Source organism: Rissa tridactyla, chromosome 4 (assembly GCF_028500815.1).
Source record: "Rissa tridactyla isolate bRisTri1 chromosome 4, bRisTri1.patW.cur.20221130, whole genome shotgun sequence".
Lineage (NCBI taxonomy): Eukaryota > Metazoa > Chordata > Aves > Charadriiformes > Laridae > Rissa > Rissa tridactyla.
Genome location: NC_071469.1, coordinates 58789908 through 58812995, shown reverse-complemented (window position 1 = coordinate 58812995; position 23088 = coordinate 58789908). Strand labels below are relative to the sequence as shown.

The following is a 23088-nucleotide window of genomic DNA, read 5'->3' as shown; positions in this document are numbered from 1 at the left end:
AGAGAGAAGACTTCTATTAGTCTTCCTTCTCCAGCCCCCTGCCAGGAAAAAAATAATGTTCTACAGTAAATTTACAGAGTAACTTCTGATCATCTGGAATTAACACCCTTTGAACTGGTACTGTTTCCTATTTGTGTCATACATATTTTCATGCTCTATAAGTTGCCCACACTAAAGACAGTATGCCAAAATCACTCACTAACACCAGAGTACTGTATACCAGTGCAAGGCAGGGGAAGGGAGGGAAGCGCTACTATGGAAAACTTCGTAACTTTAAAAAAAGTTACATAGGTGTTCTTTATCATAAGTATTTACAATTTTTGCAATCTAAAACTAGAATCATCTTCCTTCATAGAACCGTGCTTTGAGTATCTCTTCATATCCTTATCAAGGAAAACTAGCCATCATACAAATATGATGGATGAAATAAATCCCATCAGACTTTTTACAAACGTTTTCACACTGACACTGTAACACTGAAACTCACTCTAAATTTATCTTCAGAGTAGCCTCAGACTTGTCATTCTTGATAGATACTTACTAATGTTTTTCTTGTAAGAACTTACTCATGTGAGGGAAGTCTGTGGTAGAGGTCCTACACTATTAAATTCTTTTCTCAAACACGAGTGACAAATCCAAAGGAACAACTGCAGCACAGGAATTAGATTGTTACTTGCACAATAATACTGTGTTTCTTCAATAAAGCGACTCCCATAACTATTTTTGGAGCTCCCCTGTTAGAGCCCTCATACCTGAAATACATCTGCCTAAATCTCTCACCTATTATTGTTAGTACACCAAAGTCAGAGACAGAGTTTAGATAAGCAATCTTATCTTTTTCAGATCCCTTCTGTCACCCTCAAGAGCAAACAGATGGTTAACTACAATGAATAGGATCTACCCACATAGAAATTCAAAGAAAAATAAAGAACTACCGACTTTACAGTCACTGCTGCACTTTGAGCTGTTCTGTGCGTGAGGATGTCGGTTTGCCTTATGCTTCCACTGGCAGATTACAGGTCTGGTGTCACCTGAGCTCTGAATGGCATCTGGGAGCACACCGTTCTGCGTGGCTCGGGATGAAGTAAAGGCAGAGGCTATAAATGCCTCTCTGTGCCCTTTCATAAACGTAAAAATTACTCCAGGCTTCTACACAAAAGGTACAGGCACACACGTCCTGACCCACACCTAACAGCTTGAAGAGCAAGTTAGCTGTACTGCTTTCTAGTACATAACTGCCTTTTCACAATCCTGAAGTGAGCTATTGGCTTTATTTAATTCAATTATATGCTACTCATATTTACATAACACGTGAAACGTTTTTTGTGTACAATGTTCCTCTTTGTGCTTCAAAAACATTACAGAGGTACGTATCAACAAATGGCAACACAATCAATGACAAATGCAAAATACTTCAGAATAACATTTCATCAAAAGACCAGTACATTTAGAAACTTGGTAATGTACAGCACATCCAACCTGGGAAATAGCCTAAAAGAGAAAGAGGAAAAAGATTCCCATTACCTTAGAAGTCCTTATATCCCAAGCTTTAACTTCTGGGCTGAACCCTCCACAAATGAAAATATTTGACTCTGCAGGGTGGAACTTCAGTGCACTGATCCTAAATTCATTTTTGCTGCTAAATATCTGCTTGCCTAAAATAAAGTGAGAAGTGGAGATTAAAATTTGAGCAGAAAATGAAATACGTTATTCATTTCAACCTAGTTTCAAAAATATCAAGGTTGTCAAAGGTGAATATGTTTACATTAACACATTTCAAGTACCTGGGGATACTCTGATTTACTGAAAATACAAGACTGAACTCACTAATTTCTACCCACGTGAAACTGCTTCTGCTCATGGGCAGACTGCTTCCTACTGAGAGGAGACAACCAGTGATTTCCCACACTGAGAGAAGGAGCTCCGCCAAGGTCCCAGTTCAGTTAACATGCAGGACTAAATCTACAATGGCTGGATGTTTCCCTACAGAGGAGACATAGTCTTTCTTTCAATGGGATAAAAATAAGAAAATATATGTACAGAAATACCACATCCCAAACTATACTACAACTCTTGAGTTGTTTAACTTATCTTTCTGTGAGGGTAGGAGTGAAACTACTTGAAAGTAGGAAATAATTTGCATACCGTGAAGGCAATATGAAAGCAATAGCTGTTCCCATGGATACTCCGTTCCCAACAGTTAATTGTGTACACTAATCTCCGCAGGATCCTGTGGTTAGTATCAATTGGACTGTTGACACTTTCAAAGGCAATAGAATTCAGCTACGTTAATTTATAGGACTTTTCCACAGTCCGCTGCTTCCTTTCCTCCTAACAAATTCATGGTATTATGATATCATGATATACTTTAAGGTATATTCACTGAAATATAAATTCTGGAACAGTAGCATGGACTAAGATTAATACATTTACCTGGTTTCACAATTTCAACTGTGCTTTATATTCTACATATCACATGTAAAGATCTACATTAAATACAGTTACTGCTTTAAGCCACAGTGAAGAAGATACTGCAGAAGTCAAAAAGAACCCTTAAAATACTATGACAACAGCTTCTTAAATTATTTATTAATCTACATTTTCAGCAAGTGAAAGTTGTCTTAAAACAGACTTTCTTAAACAACTGAAAATACTTTGCGCTAAAAACATCAGTGATGTGTGTAAATATTTATGTGAGGTGAACAAGTCAGAAAAACATTCATATAATTTTTTTACACTTATTTTATTATTTGAAGCCAATTTATTTGATTTTGTCATCAGTTCCCTTTTCCCCATCTGCTGAACTCAACTTACACAGTCAAGAGGCTAAGACTTGTCAAATTATTTATTTATTCATTTTAAAGAAAAGAAGAGAGAGATAACCTAGCCCCGTGCTTGGGAAATCCAGCTTCAGTGTTTGCTGGAGATCCTGCTCCACCTTTCTGGCAGTCAGTATTCAGAGTTACGTATATTTTTGTCTGCAATTACTCAGTTTATTTAACATTAAACACATTCAGCTTTTCAGGCCTCATTTTATATATTGCAAATGATGTCCTTTGAGCGGAAGACTCCCTTATGCATAGTAGAGTACAATGGGTGTATATCAGCAAGCTTGTATACACTTCTATTGTGTATGTATTTATTGTATTTTAGTTCCTAAAGGCAGCATAACAAAGACTCAACCAACTCATAGGCTGTAGAAAATTACATCTTCTGAAAATCTATTTGGCTAATTGAAGGAAAACCCATACCACATATCATTTTCCTGTATGAGAAGTTGCTATTCCAAAGCCGAAAGCAAATGTTTCTCTCAGTCCTTAATTTTCACAATCTTAGTAACAATACCTACTATGTCTTTGCAGAGCAGTTTATATTCTGAAAGTGCTTTAATTCAATTCTTCATTCATTAAAGGCTCACCAGTAACATACACAGTATGAAAAAAAATCTTTAAAAACATCTTGAACATATGTTTCTGCTCCTTTATGCTGCAGCCTACTGTGAAACTGCTCAACTATGAAATCAGATATTTTAAAGGCTATTTAACACTGCAAATTTTTCACAGAACATCAGCACAGTTATTGAGCACAGGGTGCTTCTGTAGCTGTGTTTAGTGGTCCTCAGGTTCGCACCTCTACCTGTATAATCCAAAAACATTCACTTCCTTACACTAATCTGTAAAGAGAAGTGAAGCCTAAAACTTACAAGGACATGAGAATAATCTTGGTAAGCAGAACGGATTTCCCTACTGTATTTACAAAAAGGCATAAGACAATATATTAAAAAAAAAATCTCATTACAGTGGCAATCTCTCTCATGCAGAATAGTGAGAAGAAAATTAGATTGATCAGACATAATTTCTTCTTAACAAACCAATGTTGGCTGTTACTCATCCATTTTATCTTGGCATGCTTACAAATTGTTTTATTATTTTTCCAAAGTTATACTGACTATGTGTTTCCAAATTTTTTCCCCTACCTAGTCACAAGTTTCTGCAATGCAAAGGTGCTTGAAATATTAAATCATTTTATCTTTTACCCTTGAAAATGTCCCCCAAATAAACATTTTTTCTCTCTTCTTATTGCAAGGACTTTACATTAGTGAGAATAAAAAGTAAAATGCTGTTACCTCCTAGCTGGAAAGTGACTGCTAAACTATGTTCAACATACTGTTTGAAACTGCTGAATTTTGGGGGGAATCTTGAGACCTCACATCAAAGATGCACTCAAAAGAAAAAAAAATTAAAAAACCAGAAAAATCAATCAACTGGGGTTTTTTCTGAGGTGTCACAAAAAACCTTCATGCATATTCAAACAACATACTGTCTACGTAGTACTGGGAGAGAAGGGGAGGAACAGCAGAAGAAAGTCACAGCTCTCCTGAGGTGATGTTTATGTATGAGCGCTAAAACTCCTATGTGAACAAATGGAATTACATTAACAATAATAACGTCATCTCTATAGGACTACCAAATTATAATATAAAAGAAAATATAGAAAAGCAAATTTGGACCATCCTCTTGGATGTACAAAATGTTCCATTAACAAACTCTCAAAATACTGTAAAATAAAACAGGTTAAAAAAAAAAAAAACAAAAAAAACAGATTTATGTGACTATATTATATATAATTTGAATTGTCCTTCAAAACCAACAGCTTAATTTCAATGCCCTAGTCATGATAATGCTAAAACTTTCAAAATAATGGGGAATTTAAATTCACCATTATAAATCTGAGGAAGTTATATTTGAAATCAAGCTCAGTCCATGAACTAAAATACAACTGCAGCATTTGGCAACGCAAGAAATGTGCCAAAATTTCTTGGAACATTCTCTCTGTCATAATATTAGAGAAATGAAAAGTATCTACAATATGCAAATAGTCTCAACCCAGCCAATGTTCTGCCTATGCTATTGTAACAATTCATTTGTGACTAATGAAAAAACCACTGATGAATAAAACATATATTCCAAAAATAAAATGGTTCTAAATAAAGTTTAAAAATACAACTACCCTTCTAAAGTTGGTAGAGCATCTCCATCACATCTGGATGCAACAGAAGTTAAATGTCAAATGTACTTGACCTAGAACTGTTTTAAAAGCAATTTTTTCAGTGCTCTCTGAACACAGCACTACTTACTGTTCTGTAAATAACAAAGTGGCTGAATTATCACTGGAAAATGACTGCGAGCGTGGTGTTAGTAAAGATGAAAAAAAACAGGGAGTCTCACTGGTTCAGACTGCTGCATCATTATGACATTTGTGAAAACCTTTCAAAAAGTTTTATTTTTATAAAGAAATAATGTATATAAAATAGGACAGTAAAAAAGAATTAACCAGTTATCTTTACAGGCAGCTTAGCTGCATTTTTTGGATTTACGATTATTTATGAAACCCCATGTCGCAGTATTGAACTTGTCTTATGCCACAGAACCACTCACGTGAATGATATGTGAATAATTGACATTCTTAAACATTTTGCGCATATTTTGGATCAGACATACTCTGAATGCATGCAACAGTTTTCGAGAAAACCATATTTGTGGAGATTCTTATCTTGATATCTTGGTATTAGGACAATGGATGACCCTCTAAGATAATAAATGACAATCTATAAAAAATGAATTCAGAAAAAGAAGATTTATACGACAGCATCTATTTTCACCAAACCAGGACAAGTGAACTCCTTGTACCTCAATCATTTGAATTCTTCTCTTTCCCTGTTCTTCATCATACTATCAACAAGTCATGTAGATTGGACCTCCTGGGGTCATCTAGTCCAAACCGCTACTCAAAGTAGGTCCAGCTGCAGCATGTTACTTAGGGGTCTGTCCACTGAAGTTCTGGGTCTCTCCAATTATAGAGATTCCACAGCCTCTCTGGACAATGTGTTTTAGTGTTTGAGCCAAAAATTTTCCTGTGTTCCTACATTTGTCCTTCTCCTCTCATCCTTTCACTTCGCAGAGATGAGAAGACCCCGCCATCATCTTCTCTATGTAGTAGGTAAACACTTGCTAATCTGGCCTGGGATGAAGTTGAAGTTGACCTCTGCTGCAAGAGAACATTCCTGATTCGTATTCAGCACCAGCCGCCCAGATATTTTTCTGTAAAGCTGCTTTCTAGCCAGTTTAGCACCAGCCTGTTCTCTTGCACAGGATTACTCCATTCCAGATGCAGGACTTTGCATTTGTATTTGTTGAACTTCATGGAGCTCCTATCAGCTCATTTTTCCTGCTTGAAGCATCTTAGATCTTCTTATACATAAGAACTTTCATCACAGGGACAAAGGGAAGAGGTTTGATGGTGTAAATCCACAGGATAAAATTTCATGGATGTGTCTACCATTGCATTAGTTTTTCTATGCCAACAACAAGAAAAATTCTGCTTTGTGATGAATGACATTTCAGTGTTTCCTTCTATTCTGATGTTGTTCAGATCACAAAGATTTTAAAAAAAAAAAAAATCACCCCAGAAAATGCAACATCCTAGGTCAAGGGATACCCAAAGTTATGTCCAAGCTTAGAAACAAAATTTCCTGGAGAATTTATGTTAGCAGTATTTGTTACAACAATGCTGGCACATTCCTTTGAAGAATCTCATAACTAGATGTCATTAGACGCAGAACAAACAATTAGCTACACTACAATTTTGATTTAATAGGGCAGAAACTACATTCCTAACAGAAAAGCAACCCAAAATGACAAAAAAATCCCAAATGAGAAGCTCAATACCATGCATGTTTTAAGCTGTATTTGCAACCTTTCCTAAACTTTTAAAAGTAATTCTCTTCAGACTGTTAGGTTTCTATTGGTGAAAGACATGTACCAATTTTTATAACACAAGTAATATATACATGACTAGAAAAATGTTGAACCAGAACAACATACACAAGAGGCAAGAGCACAGAGCCTTAAAGACAGTACTATTATTTATAAAATCCCACCAGCATGCATTTATGGCATTTAAACACACTGGTAGTTCAGTCTTAGCAATGGAAAGTAATTAAGACCAAAGTCTAAAAAAGGATCTAGAAGTCCTCTGTGAAGGAACAGTTCTAACATCTATCTGAAGTTAATCAAAAAAGAAATCATCTCAGCCCTGATGTGGAGTGAGGAGGAATGAATGATTCAGTAAACTAATGTAAATCAAGATCTTATAGCTGCCTCAGTGGTTTTCAAATGGAAATGAGGCTTTTTATATCAAATTGATTTGGATTCCAGAGGCAAACTGCTTGCCCTGTTTCTCTGAAAAGAATCGACTAAAATATATGAAAGAAAAGAGTAGCTTTACAACGGGGAAGGAAATCAGAAACTGGCCTACATGCGTAGGAAATCAGAATAAAATTCCAGTCACTCATATCATACTCATATTCAAATGAGGTGTGCATTACTGAAAGTCAGGTCCAAACATCAACATTACAACTGCAGCTCACAGGAGCTACAAGGAATCCTGTGCCCTTGAAATAAGGCAATAACGAATATCTGGTATTTTCAAGGATTAGAAGCATTCATTTTGCCTTTACACATACAGTTTGTTTAAGTAGATAGAAATACTACATAACTCACAAGTCAGTAAGGAAAGAACAATTTATAAGCTTATCTGTTTTGAAACTTGGTAAATATAATTTGTTACTGTTGTCATCACCTAAAACACTAGAAATACCTTCTTTTAAATGAACCACTACAATCAACTTAACACAGGCTACTATCCCATTACTGATAGTTAAGTCAAAGAGATGTTAGAAATTAAAGTGTATGATTAAAACTATATAGCTTTGGAATTTGTTCTATGGTTTTATAAAATGAGATTTTTCCCCAGAGAGTAGTCCCTTCAAATGACTCAGGCATATAAAATCTATTCTACTGCTATAAATCCCATTAACAGCAGTAGCCATTCTTTTTAGAATTTGTAAGCACTACAGTCAAAATTAAATTCCCTTGGATTAGTAAGATTCAGTTATATATGAGACTAGAAATGAGAAGGTTGCTGCAATGAGACTGAAAATAAAAAAGACAAGTCTGACAAAAATAATGATTTGCTATCCTAACCTCATGTATTACTACTACATCAGATATATAAAGTTCTTTTCCCCATTACAAAACCTGAATATTCTCGAAACATCAGTATTCCCTAACTGTGTCACATGTCTTACATTCCCAAACTACAACAGCTCCCTTCCAGCCATCATTGAATTTAAATACCTCTGGTATGACAAATGTTGAGAAAGATAAATTCTTGGAGCATGAAAAAGAATCGTCTTTTCATGTGAACAATATTCATAAATTTCCTGGCGGCTTTCCCAGTTCATCTGAATAGGATTTCTGCTCTCCAGATATTCACATACAATGTACTTCTTACTTTTACGTAAGAGAAAACCCTAGTAGACAAGAACTTCTGTTAATTTTTGTAAGGGTTTCTTTTGTAGCCTTACAAAAAAACATTGCGCCTTTGCAGGAGTTAAACATTTAAAAATAAATTAAGTGGAAAAAAAAAAATTCCGTCTCTTCAACTGAAAATGTACTATTTTAGGCCTAACAATTTATATATACACACAGGTGCCCTATTATGTACAGCCCCAATGAATGCTGCTGTATGAGTGCTGATAACATATAAAGGAGAGAAGAAATATAGCTGATAGAAGCACTTTAGTTTGTGGAGGAGACATAAGGAGAGACAGCATCCAGGAAACTAGTTGTTAAGGTCACAACAATCAAATCCCAAATCAAATTCACAGCTGCATCAAAGCAACACAGGTTCAGTCTCAAGGCTTCATACCAGAATTTAAGTTTCTATGCTCCTAATTAAGGTCCCATTCAGAAAAAAAAAACTATAAACCACCTAATTAACTTTAAGCAGAAATTTAAAACCCACCCAATGGAGAATAAGGTACAAGCCTATGTTTAAACTAACCATATTTATAAATGTTACTGAAGTCAGCCTTAAGAGGCTCTTCAAATATTTTAATGAATGATCATGACAAAGCATAAAAAAAATCATGTTTCATTCTGTTCATCTGTGCAGTATCTGACAATAGAAATTACGTGTGATCATAAAATTAAAGATATTTCAGTTTTCTTAAATATTTCACACTACCTTTAATTGTAGATATATTTTTTTAGTGAGGACACATTTCAAGAATTCTAACTTTGATCTATAGATTTTCTATATATTTTTAGAAGAAACAATAAGGTTAACAAGATCCAAAGTTATCTATACTCAATAAAGACAGGGCTGTAATGCACCCTTATGTGACCTTTACCTGTTTCTACATCTGTTAAATGCAGCATGGAATCAAAGCCCCCGCTGAGGATCCTTCTTCCACAAGATGACCACCGGGCAGCTCGAACAGCACAGGAGTGACAGGAATATGTTCTTAAGCAGCAGCCTGTATCTACAGCATCCCATACCTTAAAAAGAATGATAAGGACAACATCGAATCACAATATTTTTTTCCAATGTACTGATAAGTAGCTACAGCAAATCATCATGGCTGAGAAAGCTTTGCATTCCAAAGTTGTATCTGCTAAGCTGTAAAAGTCTGTTTGAAATAACTCTATGGTTGATTAGAATTAGGGCATTTAATTAACAAGGCACAAATCAGTAATGCATGTTTATGACTTGTGTTATTTCTTTAAATGTCTATGTTGCTCTCAATGGCAATTCATCTTATACTTTCCCATTCGTAATGCTGTCCTACCTCTGTGCAGGGATGTATCCAATTACATTTTCCCTTGAAATAATTTTTCTTCCGAATATTTGTCTCTATCAAATCCTGCTTTCCATCAATTAAGAGAAATGCTAGCAGATTACAGCTTTCACATCTACCTATAGATAGGCTATTATCATATTTGTCACTCAGTTTGTAATTTTAAGTAGAATTTTACCCTAACTTCACCAAGGAGGCAGATAAGAATATCGTCATGCATCTACATGGAGATTTCTAAGGACTGGTCTAAGTCCTCTCATTTTTCAGTTTCTTCTGGACAGAATTAGGGTGATGCTGAGCACTTCTGAAAATCCTATTCTACTTGTTAGCCAATTTTTTTTAAGTATACAACAGATAATATTTTCAGAACATAAACAGTCCTGCTCAGATTTTTAAAGTAATTTTTAAAGATAAAGGCAGTTGTTTCCAAACACATATTTTAGAAAATAGAACTTGTCTGAATTATAATTTCAGTTACCAAATACAGTTCACAATAATCAAAAGCACATCCTTTTCATGGTGCTGTTATTGTCATAGTTTTAAGATAAAATTAGAAGTTTAGCAACAAATGACCCATATAAAGATCCGGTACGCTCAGTTCTGAGACAGAAGGCTAAATATCAAAACTAATTTCCCTAACAATATTGTGCTTCAGTAAAATCTAGATTATAAAATATCTTATGATTGTATGATACAATGTAATACCTGTTGAGTTGTCTAATAAAATGGATACCAAATGCTATAACTGTACCAGTAAATCTTACATTTTATTACTTCTAATATTAGTAGTACAAATAAATCAACACTTTGACAGTGCTTCATGATAGCTTTATTGCAGTTTCAGTAAACCCAAGGCAGTTTATTGCTTTAAAGTCACCATTCTACTTCATGGTAGGTCTCTTTGTGATTAGACATTTTCATCCTGCAAAAACGTGCAGGATGAAAACAACACTGCCTATGAACTTAGAAGGTTATTCTGAATTTTGTCTGTTCTAATAAATTTCTCAATTCTAAGATTGTTTATATAATGCTGGGAACAGACTAGGCACTTAACAGATTACCAAAAAATGACTTTTTTTAAAGTGAGATCAAATTCAACCTTCATGGATGTTGACACAAAAACACTGAAGTTAGCACCAAAATAAAATCGACTGCATGTTTGTGCATTTTAAAGGATATTAAAAACAAAAACAACTCAGTAGATCAGAAAACATAAGTAGATGTTTGCTTTCCTGTGGCAACAGCACAATTCACAATACAGGAGAATGTAAAGGGGAGAAAAAAGCAAGACTTTTGGCAATGCATTTTTAACTTCAATTATATTTTCTTCTTACTGGACAAAAAGGACTCGCTGACAATATCATTATTACATAGTGCATACTCAGAAGACAGCATTCCATTATAGAAAATTATTTCATCAAAGTATCTTCTAGCACAGAGCGCAGTTCCGCAATGTAAAGCAACCAATTATCATTAATTACTTGAATAGTCAGTTAAGACTGGAACCGTGATGGCCATAGCCTAAGTATTCTACCCTATCCACAAGAAAAGAAATCAGGAGAATTTTAATATTAAACTGCTTTTGAAAGTAAGTTTCTCTGCCTTAATGAGTTTTAATGATCATTTCAAGCTTCACAGTGTTAAAAAAGGGTTAATTGTGTCTTGGAGGGCTTTTAATAAGAGGAAGCTAATGAACGAATCAAGATGAAAGGAAAAACAGGTGGTACATGCTTCAGATATTTTTCTGTCATGTTTTAGTGATTAAGCATGAAAACTCAATTTTCACAAGAAGGGCGATGTAAAGCAAGTTCAGCAGTACGTCTGAGTTCCTGCTTGATCAAAAAAAAAGCTGTATTAAATGGAAAAAGCACACCCCTAAAGCTGCACATTTCCCTCCATTATTGTGAAACAGCGGAAACGATCGACACTGACCATGCACAAGGGAAAAGTTACCGAATGCCACGTTTCTCTCCACTGTTTTGCTTTCCATCAGCTCCTTCTGCTCAGGTAATGGCGGGGGCTGCAATGCCTTCTGCAATTAGAGCCCCATGGACGAGGCAGTCTTGACTGAGGAAATTCACTTAGTTTATTGCCAATTAACGTAAACTTTTAATTACAGCTTCAAATATTAAGGAAAAAAAAAGCAAGAGTCAAACGAGGCCTTTGAGGAGCACCTTCCCTCCCCAGGCCCCAATTCAGCCCAGTGCTTCTCCGCTGTTCCTACCCCAGTTCACCCTGTTTTCACTTGGCCTCACGCTTAGTCCCTTCCACGTCCCTTTGGTGAAACAACAGCCATCGCTGGGCCTACAGGTTTCTTGTTGCCTCTCCTTGCACCTTACTTTCTTCATCCCCCCTCTTTGCTCCTTTCTGCTTCTCTGCTCCTTCTCTCCAGATGGACATCTCTTCCCCTACCTCCCCATCGCCTTTTATGTCCTCACACACACCCTCATGTTTCCTCATGTCCTTGTGTCCCCTGCCCTCAGCAGCTGCTCCTTTTCTTCAATGTGTGTGAGCGGACGCACCACGTGCTCCTCTGAAGTTCTGGCCCACGCTGAGTTGTTTTCACCCATTTCAGAGGGAGCTGGAACCAGCTGTAGCAGCACAGGGCTGCCCACAACCTCCTCCCACACAGGGGAACCCTGCAGCCCCTGCTGACAAACCCCACCGTTTATGCTCAGTACAAGCAGTCGGTTCAGACAGAAGAGTTATGCCACACCTCCATCAAGATACGGTCCAATGCAAACGCACTGGAGCCCATAAATGTGCTTTTAAATAATGCTGAGAGGTGCCACTTTGGCTGTGGCTTCACGGCTTAATGGATAGAGAAGACAAACAAGGCAGAGAAGAGGATGGCAGACCCTGTCCTGCTGTGCAGTGGCAATGCTCTGAAAGCTTCACGCAGGCGCGTTCAACCCTAGGTAGGGTTCCATATGACCTGCCTGGGATTTTCCTTCAAGTCTTGTGTCTGGTGAATTTAGCTCAGTGTAACTTTGATACACCGGTGTGTGCCCTGCTGCGAGGAGGATACATCCCCAGAACAATTTCAGAGTCTGAAGTTTCAATATTCATCTTCCACAGGAAAAGGAAGCTCCACTTGGTGTTTGTGAGAAGTGGTATTTGATATTTAGAGTTAGCTCTTCAGCAATCACTTAAAGATGCAGCGATGCCCACAGAAAGTCATATAAAGGTGAGCCATTGCACATCAAGAAACAGAAATGCGTGTGCAGAACCCAAAACAAGGCAATTAAAGGACAAGCTATGTACCTTCTGTACAAAAAAGAAATTATGAAAAGTTGGGAGCTGTAAATATTCAGCCGTAACAGAATATGTCTGTCACAAGTTACAAACACTGTTCTGTCTCTAGAAGTGACAGAGATGTTAAACATGCTATGCCAAGAAATTGAGAACCTACTGTATTTTGTTGCCAAGGAAAGATGCTTCAAAGGATCATCACAAAGCCACGATGAAGCCTGCATTTTCTTAGAGTCTCTTAGGTAGTTTCCCATTCCTGTGGCATGGGATTTCTACTGCTTTATCATAGTAAGTGGAAAATGTGGCTAGAGGGAGAGTTCCAACATCTCCACCCAAAGCTTTAGGTGGATGTCTACTCAGTAGCTGGCGCCCACTCTGTACAGGCAGCCGCTGTCATGAAAAATAGGAGGAAAGGGGTTGCAAAGGGATGAGCCTCTCTCTGCCAAATACTAACACACCAGATTAACAGATTCATTCTCCAGGACGAAAGGCATTTCAGGGTTTTTCTTTCAACTGAGATAGTCAAGTGCTTCGAGAATAACTAGTGTGGAAAATATTTTTTATATATTTATATAGTCTCTCTTTCTTCACTTTTCCGACATGCTGAATACGCTGGCTCAAACCAGGATGGAACAATCAGCCTGAAAGACTGCATGGGCATCACCAGCAGAGTTGGTGAAATAACCCGCATCCCCAAAGGGCATCCAACATGATGCCTGAACCCAGAAGCATGTTCTCTAAATTACCAAGGTAAATAATAAACAAACAGACACTAATCATCTGGTTTAGAGTGTGGCAATTCTGCAAGGAATATAGAACAGGTTACAATACAGCCATCAGAAGAAAATTTTTTCAGGGCCTGGTACAAACCAGGGGACAAGACAGTCCCCCAGGAATTAGGACCATTAAAAACTTCCGATTCCAAGTGAGTGAAGCTGTTAATCATGCCTTCTCTGCCAAAAAGGAACATGAATCACAGACTCTTACAGAAGAGGATCACAAACTTATTCTTCTGCATGGCATCTACATATGAGCTCAGAAAAACGATTTGTACCCAAGAACAGCCTAAGGCTGAAAGCAAAGGCGGCAACACTATAAATTACAAAGTCACAGTTGTAACAGCTACGTTTAAATGTCAAAGTAAGTGCTTTTAAGAAAATAAGTGTCTTAGAACTATTTAGAAATCTGCATTTTAAATAGCAAAGACATCTGCTGCTAACTTTAAGCATATCTAATAATAAATACCTTTAAAATAAAGGTTTATAAAATAAACTCATAGATCTACTTGGAATAAAGGCTTACATACTTAGCACATAATAAGTTACTCAGGCAGGGGGAATGGTTCGATAAAAAATACACTGGCTGAGATACATATCTTCTTTCACAGACATTTAAAGATGTATCAAGTATTACAGGACTAGATGCTATCATGTATCTGTCTGAAAGGAGGACAGATTTATATTCAATTATTTTTACCAAGAGATCAATTGTTTTAAGTGTTGTTACTTGACTTCAAAACTCATCTTACTGACACTCAGTATTATTTCTAGATGAAATACTAAATTCTCACTAAACCTGAGATTGTTCTTTTATCTTGTGATGTCAGATGTGATTTTAATTGCTCAGTTAAAAAGTTAAAAGCACACATTTCAGCCTGCTACTCTGAAAATACTACTTATTGCCACACATTCAAGCAATGTTTTATGTTACAAACAGTAATCAGCCCATCCTTTCGCTTTATAAAGAATCCCAAAAAGAATCAAATATGCAACTGTCATTAGGAAAAAGTATTGTCTCCCCTAAATCTACAGTTATAAACTAATGAATTCTCCAATATTTGAACGAAATAAACAGCCAGGACTCAAAGCTTTGAAATTAGCTAGTTCTTTTGAAACATTTTCTTCAGTGCCTTTCTGGCATTAAGGTATCATGAATGCTTTAATTGCATTTTTTCCAATTTTATTAAAATTGCCTTTAATGTGTCAAGCTGGTTCATATTTCACTACTAGTTCTTACTTTTCTGTACTTCACTACTTATAACATTGCCTTTCCATTTCTTTTTCATCAACTGCTTTCATTTAATTTCCTCTCATATCATAGAAAGTATGGTGATTACACAGTTATCTGCTAGGATTAATATATGGGGCCAAAATGGCAGGTACAAACAGCCAAGTGACAAAATCATACTAGAGATTTCTTTACAAAAGCAATTTTATTTCTGTTTTCTCCGAGGCATGTTGTAATTCAATTGCTCTTTCACATTCTTCATCCTATTTGGAAAGAAAGGCTTTAGAAGTTGCTTCTGGTTGCTGTACAGCTTAGGAATGCTGTGAAAATCCTGTAACCAGTGTTTTAGGTAACATAACCAGCCCTCCTCACCCTCAAGATCAAAAGTTCACAAATCATGTACGCAACTACACAATATAACAGATGAGATTCATTATGGATGATGTGTTTTCAGATCCTATTTTCTGACTGAAAGCTTTTAGGAAAACAGCCCCTGAAAATTAAGTACTTTGGTTTGAAGATAATAAAAACTCTTCTGGTAAGTCACAAAAGAAAGCAGGAGAAAGTAAGCATTTGCTACTCAAGTAAATAGCAGCCACGGAAGAATGTTCAGGGTCTGCTAGGCTATCAACCAGCTCCTAGCACACAGAATAAAGGTTTTTATCTTACTGACCATCCAAATTAAGCATTCATTCCTAGAAAAAAAAGTCACAGCAACAAAAGCAGAGTAACCAAAGTAATGTGAGAACTCATCTAGCATACAAAGACCGATAAATTAGGAACTGAGCACGTCTCTTCCATTGCCATTCTATGATTATCTATAATGCGCTTGCTCTAAGCAAATTAGATTGCAGAAAAGAAAATATAGCGGCCTTACTTTTAGAAAGAGAAAGGTGCATCTATTCAAACAGATGGTCACTAATTGCACAGTGAACCCAAGAGCAATGATTCAACTGTGATGAATTAGAGGTTGGACGCAAGTATCGGGAATTAAGTTGTATGCGTTTTGAATGTGCATGCGTAAAGGAATGACAGCAGAGCCAATCAAGAATACTAAACAAGAAATTAATTTCTGAAGCATGTATAACAGAATTAAAAACTTTTTTAACAGATCGATTCATGTTAATGTCAACATAACATCCATACTAAAAAAACAGAACTCATCCCCCTCAATTTAACTACATTATGTGCCATTCTTCTGTAATTACCAACTTCCTCTGTCAATGGGTCCTACTACACGAACAACAGAAGGAGTTTCCAACTTCTCAATTAATCTAAATACAAAAATGGCACTTAAGAAACAGCCCTGTTCAGGGATGATGTGGGACTGAGTTACAGGACGCATGAAGAATTACTATGCTTCGACTAGAACGTATGCTGCTCCCTTCCAAAGCATGCTCAGGTTGCTCTACAGACTTGTGAAGTTGAAGAGACAGGACCCTCTCCTTTCCCTTTTTGGAATAACATTGCTCCCTGGTGTGTGCCAAGGAGAAAAAAAAAAAACCCAAACAACTGATTTTTTTTTTTATTCTTTTTTTTTTTAACTGCAGATTCATCTGCAGTTAATTCATCTCTGAAATGTGAACGTCGTATCTGCTAACATGCATAGATTCAAGAGAATGGTACTCCCTGAACCATACTGCTTTTCTGATCTCATCAATATCTAAATGCTGTAATTTCTAATAAATACAGTAAAGAAGGAAGCCCCACACTATCTACAGAAAATCATGTCTTTTCTAGTTTGCAAAGCAAGCTCAGAACTGTAGTTTAAAAGGTTCTTTAAAAGTCAATGGGCCAGAGGGCAGCATTAGTCCCACAGAAAAATTACAAAAAGGTATTTGTTGTTGCTACTTCTTTAGATTCTCCACTTGTATGAGGTGCAGCTTTGGGCAGGATTGCAGGAGTTAAACATACCCTTTGGGTATCTCTAACCAACAGCAGTAAGAATAAGAAGTCACTCACACGCACAAATACGTTCTTTTGTTCACAGAATTGAGGCAACAGAAAGACAGGGAAAAAGCAACAAATAGCTGAAAAGCAATAAATAGCCAAGCATTAGAGTTGGTAGGTGTCCCTAAGCCTCTCCAAGCCACTGCGTGACTGAATAAAGTCTGATCTTGAATGGGCACGTAATGTAACGTGTATAAATTCCCAGAGTAACTACAGGAAGATTTAAAATATCTCATTGTTGTTTCAGTTAGTGGCTTCTTAAAGTAGTGAGCTAAATATTACAGTTTTAGTAGAAGGTAAAAGTTGTTGAAATGCTGAAATGAAATTACAAAATGGATCGCTGTCTTTGCACACTTTTGTCTAACCACATAATTAAACTGCATGAAAACTAAGAGCTAGGGAGAAGGAAAAGCTATGAGCTAAGGTCTAGCTTAGTTAGACCTGTAAGTGTTAATACATTTATTTTCATACAGTTATGAAGGATGTAAATAGATGTTCTGATTGTTATATACACTATGATTGACGACATTTTGGGCATACCAGTTTAATTTGTAAACCAAGGGTCCCAAAAACGAATTTTTCAGCAGGATTCTGGAAACCTAGATAAAGCTAACACATTTTCAGATGTGTTGAACGCTTGCTCCAGGAATGTTTAAAAGTGTGCTAGGGAACATATTTGAAATGACATCCATCTTCCTAATCTAGACACAGTGTAAGAATTATATATGAACGCTGTCATTTGAGCAACGACTTACAGATTTCCACTAGCTTTCTTCTTGCAGAGACATAACACAAACACTATTTATTATCTTACTAATCCAAAGCACAGGACTAGTGACCGACAAAAAAAGAGACAACTTCATTATTGCTTTAATATCTGAATAAGAGTTTGTATTTGGATAGTTTATTACTAGACTACCCTCACTACCGTAGAAACAACGAGAATGGAAAGCAGCAAAATATAATAAATTCAATTAGCTGAGACAGTCAGCATAAGGTCTCGCTTCATTATTTGTTTTCCACCAGAAATTTTAATATTAAAATGTTTCAAGCACATTTATCAAGCCAATGAGGTGGAAAATCTTCTCTTTAACAACAACAACAAAAAAGAACAGTACAATAGATCATAAGATGGCTCTTAATTTTGTAGGGAGTTTTATTCAGGCAGAAGCATTTTAAGTTATAATACTAGCAGCATACTGCTAACCAAGTTAGCAGTACTACTAGAAACTAATAGGTGATATGAAAACTGATTTGCAAATATGTCAACAAGCTTTAATCCTGGTGAATCCCGCAAAGGCTGAGTTAAGTGCAAACACTGCATTTAGCTTCGGGAGGCAGCACTAACATACTAAGCATGCCTATGAAATACATTTCCAATTATTTGGTGTGTTTTATTTTAATCTTCCCTCCCACAGAAACTCAGCATCCCTTTCCCCAAGGAAGGCTCTACAATTGTTAATTGTGAAACTTCATTTGGGTGGTTTTGCCATCAACAGGAAAATAAAAACCTAATCAAAAGGGTACTTTGAGCTGCCGGCATCCTATAAAATGATTTTTAACACTAATAGGCTGAGACAAAACATTGACAATTTCAGCTGGCAAAGGGTGAGACAAGAGAAGTAAAATAGAATTCTGTAAAAAGACAATAAAAACCCAACACCACTACGGTAAGAGCTGTCCATCTAATTATATAAAATAAGGGAATGTTCTTGGTAAAGCTTTAATAACGAGAGCTACTACACTTAACCTAAGCTTGTTTGCTGGCCATCTGCTCTTGGAAATACACCTAATGATTCCATACTTCAAAAGCTAACTTGTAGCACAAGGAGAATCTAATCAGACAATCCAAACTGAACACATAAAGAAAGTATACAAATCTGCTGGGTTTTTTGTCAATATAAATAATTAATATAGCCTCCATCGGAGCCTTTCAAGTCAAAACTGGCAAACAGAACTCTTAAGAAAGATGTAAATTATTAAAAAAAAAAAAAAAAAAAAAGGGTAGTGGTAAGAGGCTGAACAAGACTGATGTAAACATTTCATAGACATTTTTATCAGAGAATTTGTAAATTCTATATTGCCACTGTATCAAATGCTAAAGTTTTACCCCACATGCTATATTTTTCTTAGGACATACTAACCTCACCTACAAATAATCCCCTTGATTCAGAAATGGAAAAAGTAAAGAAAGCATTGACACTAGTGAATTCCCAATTCTTGGATAGTATTCATGTCTAGAAGTACAGCAAGTCAGACAAGACGGATAGCTAGGACAAGGCATTATTTCTATTTCGTGGCTTTCAACATTCTGTCCCCGTATATCCAGTTTCCAGGCAAACAAGCTCAATCCCCCGGCATTTCACAACCCTCTCAGAGGGAGGCCTTCACAGTCAGTTCTTTGGATAGCACTTACACACATATTTCATGTCTCGATGAAATGTTGCTAAACATTGACAAGTAATGCATGTATTGATGTTGCAACATGAAATATCAGAATACTAATAACACATTTAAACGCTCGATTAAAGTAAATAAATGCTAGCGTATTACATAATTATTCAGAAACAGGCCCTGCCGCCTTTATAAACTAAAGCTACAGATTAGAATCGGTTTGTTTATTAAGGATGTTTACCTAAAATTAACGTCTCTGTGATAAGAACTGAAAGGAAACTGTCAAAGTATGAACAAGGTCAGGGTGAAATCTAGGTCTGCGAGGTCGTTTACATGAAAACACAGTTAAAGTTATTCAATAGCAGTTATATTTGAGTGCTTTCATGACACAGCAACTCATCGTAAAATCTTCTTTTTATTATGGCATATCTGTTGCTGTGCCTGTTGAGCTGAAGTTGTGCCAGATTTGTAGTGAACTATTTCCATTCAACACCTGGGCTTCACAAAAATAACAAAGCTGAACAGGCACTTTCTTTCAGACTATTTGCACAGAATAACATAAGCGCTGGATATGTAATAATCTACTTCTTCGTGACACCTAGCTTCTGAGTCACACATACACAGGAAATAAAAAGTGTATCATGAGAAATTCTCTTCTTGGATGGCAAATCAATTCAATATACACATTATCATTATTTCACCATATAGATAAAATTTTATCAAAATCAGTTACAACCTTATTATTGCTGAGACAGACAAAATATTTAGGTGTGGAAGATACACCTAATAAACAATCAAAAAAAACATCTAATACTTCTTCTATTTGACAGAATGGTAACGTAGAGGGTTTGTTAAATTTAACAAACCAATGAAAAAACTAAGGAGACTTTAAATTGTGCTGCTACAGTCCATTATGAAGTGCAATTATGAGAAGGTAAAATGATTTCAGTGCAAGTCTTCAGAGAGGCCATTAAGGTACCATTAAAAGATCATTATAATGTTTAACTTCTGAGTAAAGCTACTTCATTCCAAGTCATACCATCATTTTGAAGAGAGGAATGCAATTCTCACCAAAAAGAAGTATTCTAATTCAAAATAACTGTATCATCCTCATTTTGGCTCTTTAATTTGCAATTTTTAAATTTGTTAACCTTCTGCTTGCTTATGTAAGAATTAAGATCCAAGCGGTCCAACTTCCAGATGTGTTGGTACTTAGAAGAGTCATTAATGCCAACGGAAGTTGAGGGTAGGGGGTTAATAAACTTTAAGCTTTAGATTGAGTTTGTAAATTTGGATTTTAATCTCTCAATGTTAGCATCTGCTATAACTTATCCTCCTAACTGAGGGAATATTAACACCACTATTAATTTCTGATTAAACAATCAGCAGTTTCATACATGTACTGCATAAGTATGCAGTTAAGAACAACTACACAATATATTTATGACCACCTGATAAGCATTTGGGCCTGCAAAAATATTGCAAAACAACTTTTACATTCATTAAAGACATAGTGATTCTTCACTTTTAGGCACGGAAGATAGCTTCTCTTTTCAGTCTAGAAATCCTCTAACTTTTCCTTCACTTTCCACCAGAAAGATCATTTCCTCTAAGTCATTCCTGCAAAAAGTTGAGGTTATTTCAGATGCACTTCCAAGGCTAATCTAGCAGTTATTCCAACGTGGCTCTGCCACAGCAAAGTGACTGATGAACAGCTTTAAAGACAGGAGACTAGTCAGAGAGGGGACATATTGAACAACCAGAGAACTATCAAATTTTATCATCGATTTAAACTATAATCTAGGTGGGCAGATACACAGAGTGGTGTGAAAAATCAGCTTAGTTTCTGGTAAAACGTATTAGAGCTTTAATTCATATGTTGGTTAGAGGCTATAGCATAAATCTGTTCAAAACACAATCATTGTGCAGTTGCTAGCTTTTTTTATTGGTTATATTTCTTTACAGCATTAAAGTTGAGAGAAAACTGACATGCTTATTTTCGTTACTTTTATGTATTTTTTCCTACATTGCCAAGTGAAATCTTCACAGTTCTAGTTTCCTTCCTTGAAACCAAAACATCATTATTAATCAAATTCTCCTGAAACCATTTTATCTTGCCAGCTCATTTAAAAACTTCAGGGAAATTACACCGATAGACTTTCAAAACACATTGATTCCTTCTGCAAAAGCACATACTTGTTTGTTAGAAAGCTTTACATTGCATGGATGATTTTAAAAGACGCTAGAAAATTGCAGCCGTTTGCACCATAAATTCTTCACGTAATGAGATCAAGGATCAGTGTATTTGGAGATCTCCTTTTGATTTTTATTTTGGCAGACAGCTAGAGTTTTCCCAGTTCTTCTTTTTTTCTTAAAAAAAAATGGAATGGAGATTAGTAGAGGTAAGAGCAGCGTTCTTTCCCCTTTCCCAAGATTTGGGAAAATACTTTGCTTTTCATTGACATCAGACCACTCTAAAGGTCTCTTAGCCGACACGGCTATATTTAAAAGGCCAACAAGACGCTTGGGGCACAGCAGTGCAGCTGGCAGCTCCTCAGCCCGGTTCAGCATCCTCCGTTCCATGCAGCTCCACTGCTGGATTCATCATAAACTCTGCAGTACCAAGACCTCAAGTGAAGGGAATCAGTCACGTTACTCACAGCACTTGCTCGTCCCTCTAAAAGGCAGAAAAGCTGCAACCTCTAAAAACTATACTAATTTAGACACACTGGGAACTGCAAAACGTTGAACATAGATTAAGGTGTAGCATTCATGTTATCATGGATTTAAAGATATTTGATTTAACTAGATACTTTAACATACAGATGAATAATTCAGGACTGCCCACCACAGATTGTAGTAGCATTTTACTGAAGCTGTATTACACAATCAGAAACAAGCTGGAGTGATTTTTACCTTCAGAGGAAGAAATAACAGAGCCACCTCTGGCAGCTGAGCAACTTTAACAGCTTGATTCCTTTCCACAGAAATAGCCTTACCCTGCAGGAGTTCAGAAACTGGGGTGAAGAGAAAAGATGGCTGCAAGCCCACTGTTGGATTAGGTTCCTGCAGTAAAGGTCTTGAAGTTAGAGCAGATTTTTTTTTTCATTTCCCAGAGCGGAATGCAGTTTGAGAAATACAGCTAGCAGATTGATTATTTAAGTGACACTGAGGATAAGACTAAACCATAGTTGTAGCAGAGATACCTCAGGTGGCTTTGTACTAGAATCAGTTTGGCCAGGACAAGAAGAGAGCACTGAGAAAGGTAATTTAATTCGATAGCTTATTTAAAGTAATATTGGATATTTTTAAACACCTAGCCTGAAGGCTACAGAGGTAAACTCTGGCTGAGGTCTTTTCAGGATTTTTCTCCAGAAGATGTTATTTAGCAGGATGGATGTACGCAAAGGAGCCTCCACTTGTTCAAGTTATACCAGGGTCACCCAGACTGAGAATCTTTCCTATTTTTCTTGTGGAAAACATCCTGGTTTATAAAAAATTTTTGTACCATTACTGAACTATTACGATTTTTACTTATCTCTAAGAACTGGGGAAAACATACAGGAAGTTTATGGTCCAAGTGACAAAGGTCTCCGGGTACAAGGTTTGGTCTCCTGCATCCCCTGAACAAGCTGTGAAGTATGTTGTGAATATTATGCCTTCTAACACACACATTGAATTGTTGCATGTGAATTGGAAGTGTGTACTTCCTATGTAAATTAAAAAGCCTCCAGACAACAACTCAGGCCACAAAGCTGCCTCCCATAGTCCTCACTGACAAT

The 23088-nt window shown here is 36.4% G+C and overlaps 1 protein-coding gene across 5 annotated transcripts in view; it reads right to left on the bottom strand.

Annotated features, from left to right (window-relative positions):
- Nucleotides 1-23088, bottom strand: part of WDR25 (WD repeat domain 25) — a 73702-nt gene that overhangs the window by 27715 nt on the left and 22899 nt on the right. For all 5 annotated transcript variants that reach the window (XR_008465875.1, XM_054197744.1, XM_054197746.1 and 2 more), the window contains exons 3-4: nt 9257-9404; nt 1525-1655 (exon numbers count right to left, since the gene is read on the bottom strand). Coding sequence is in view for 4 of the 5 variants with exons in the window: in XM_054197744.1 (XP_054053719.1) it covers nt 1525-1655; nt 9257-9404 (279 nt within the window). In the remaining variant the exon portion in view is untranslated. The remainder of the gene's footprint in view (nt 1-1524; nt 1656-9256; nt 9405-23088) is intronic.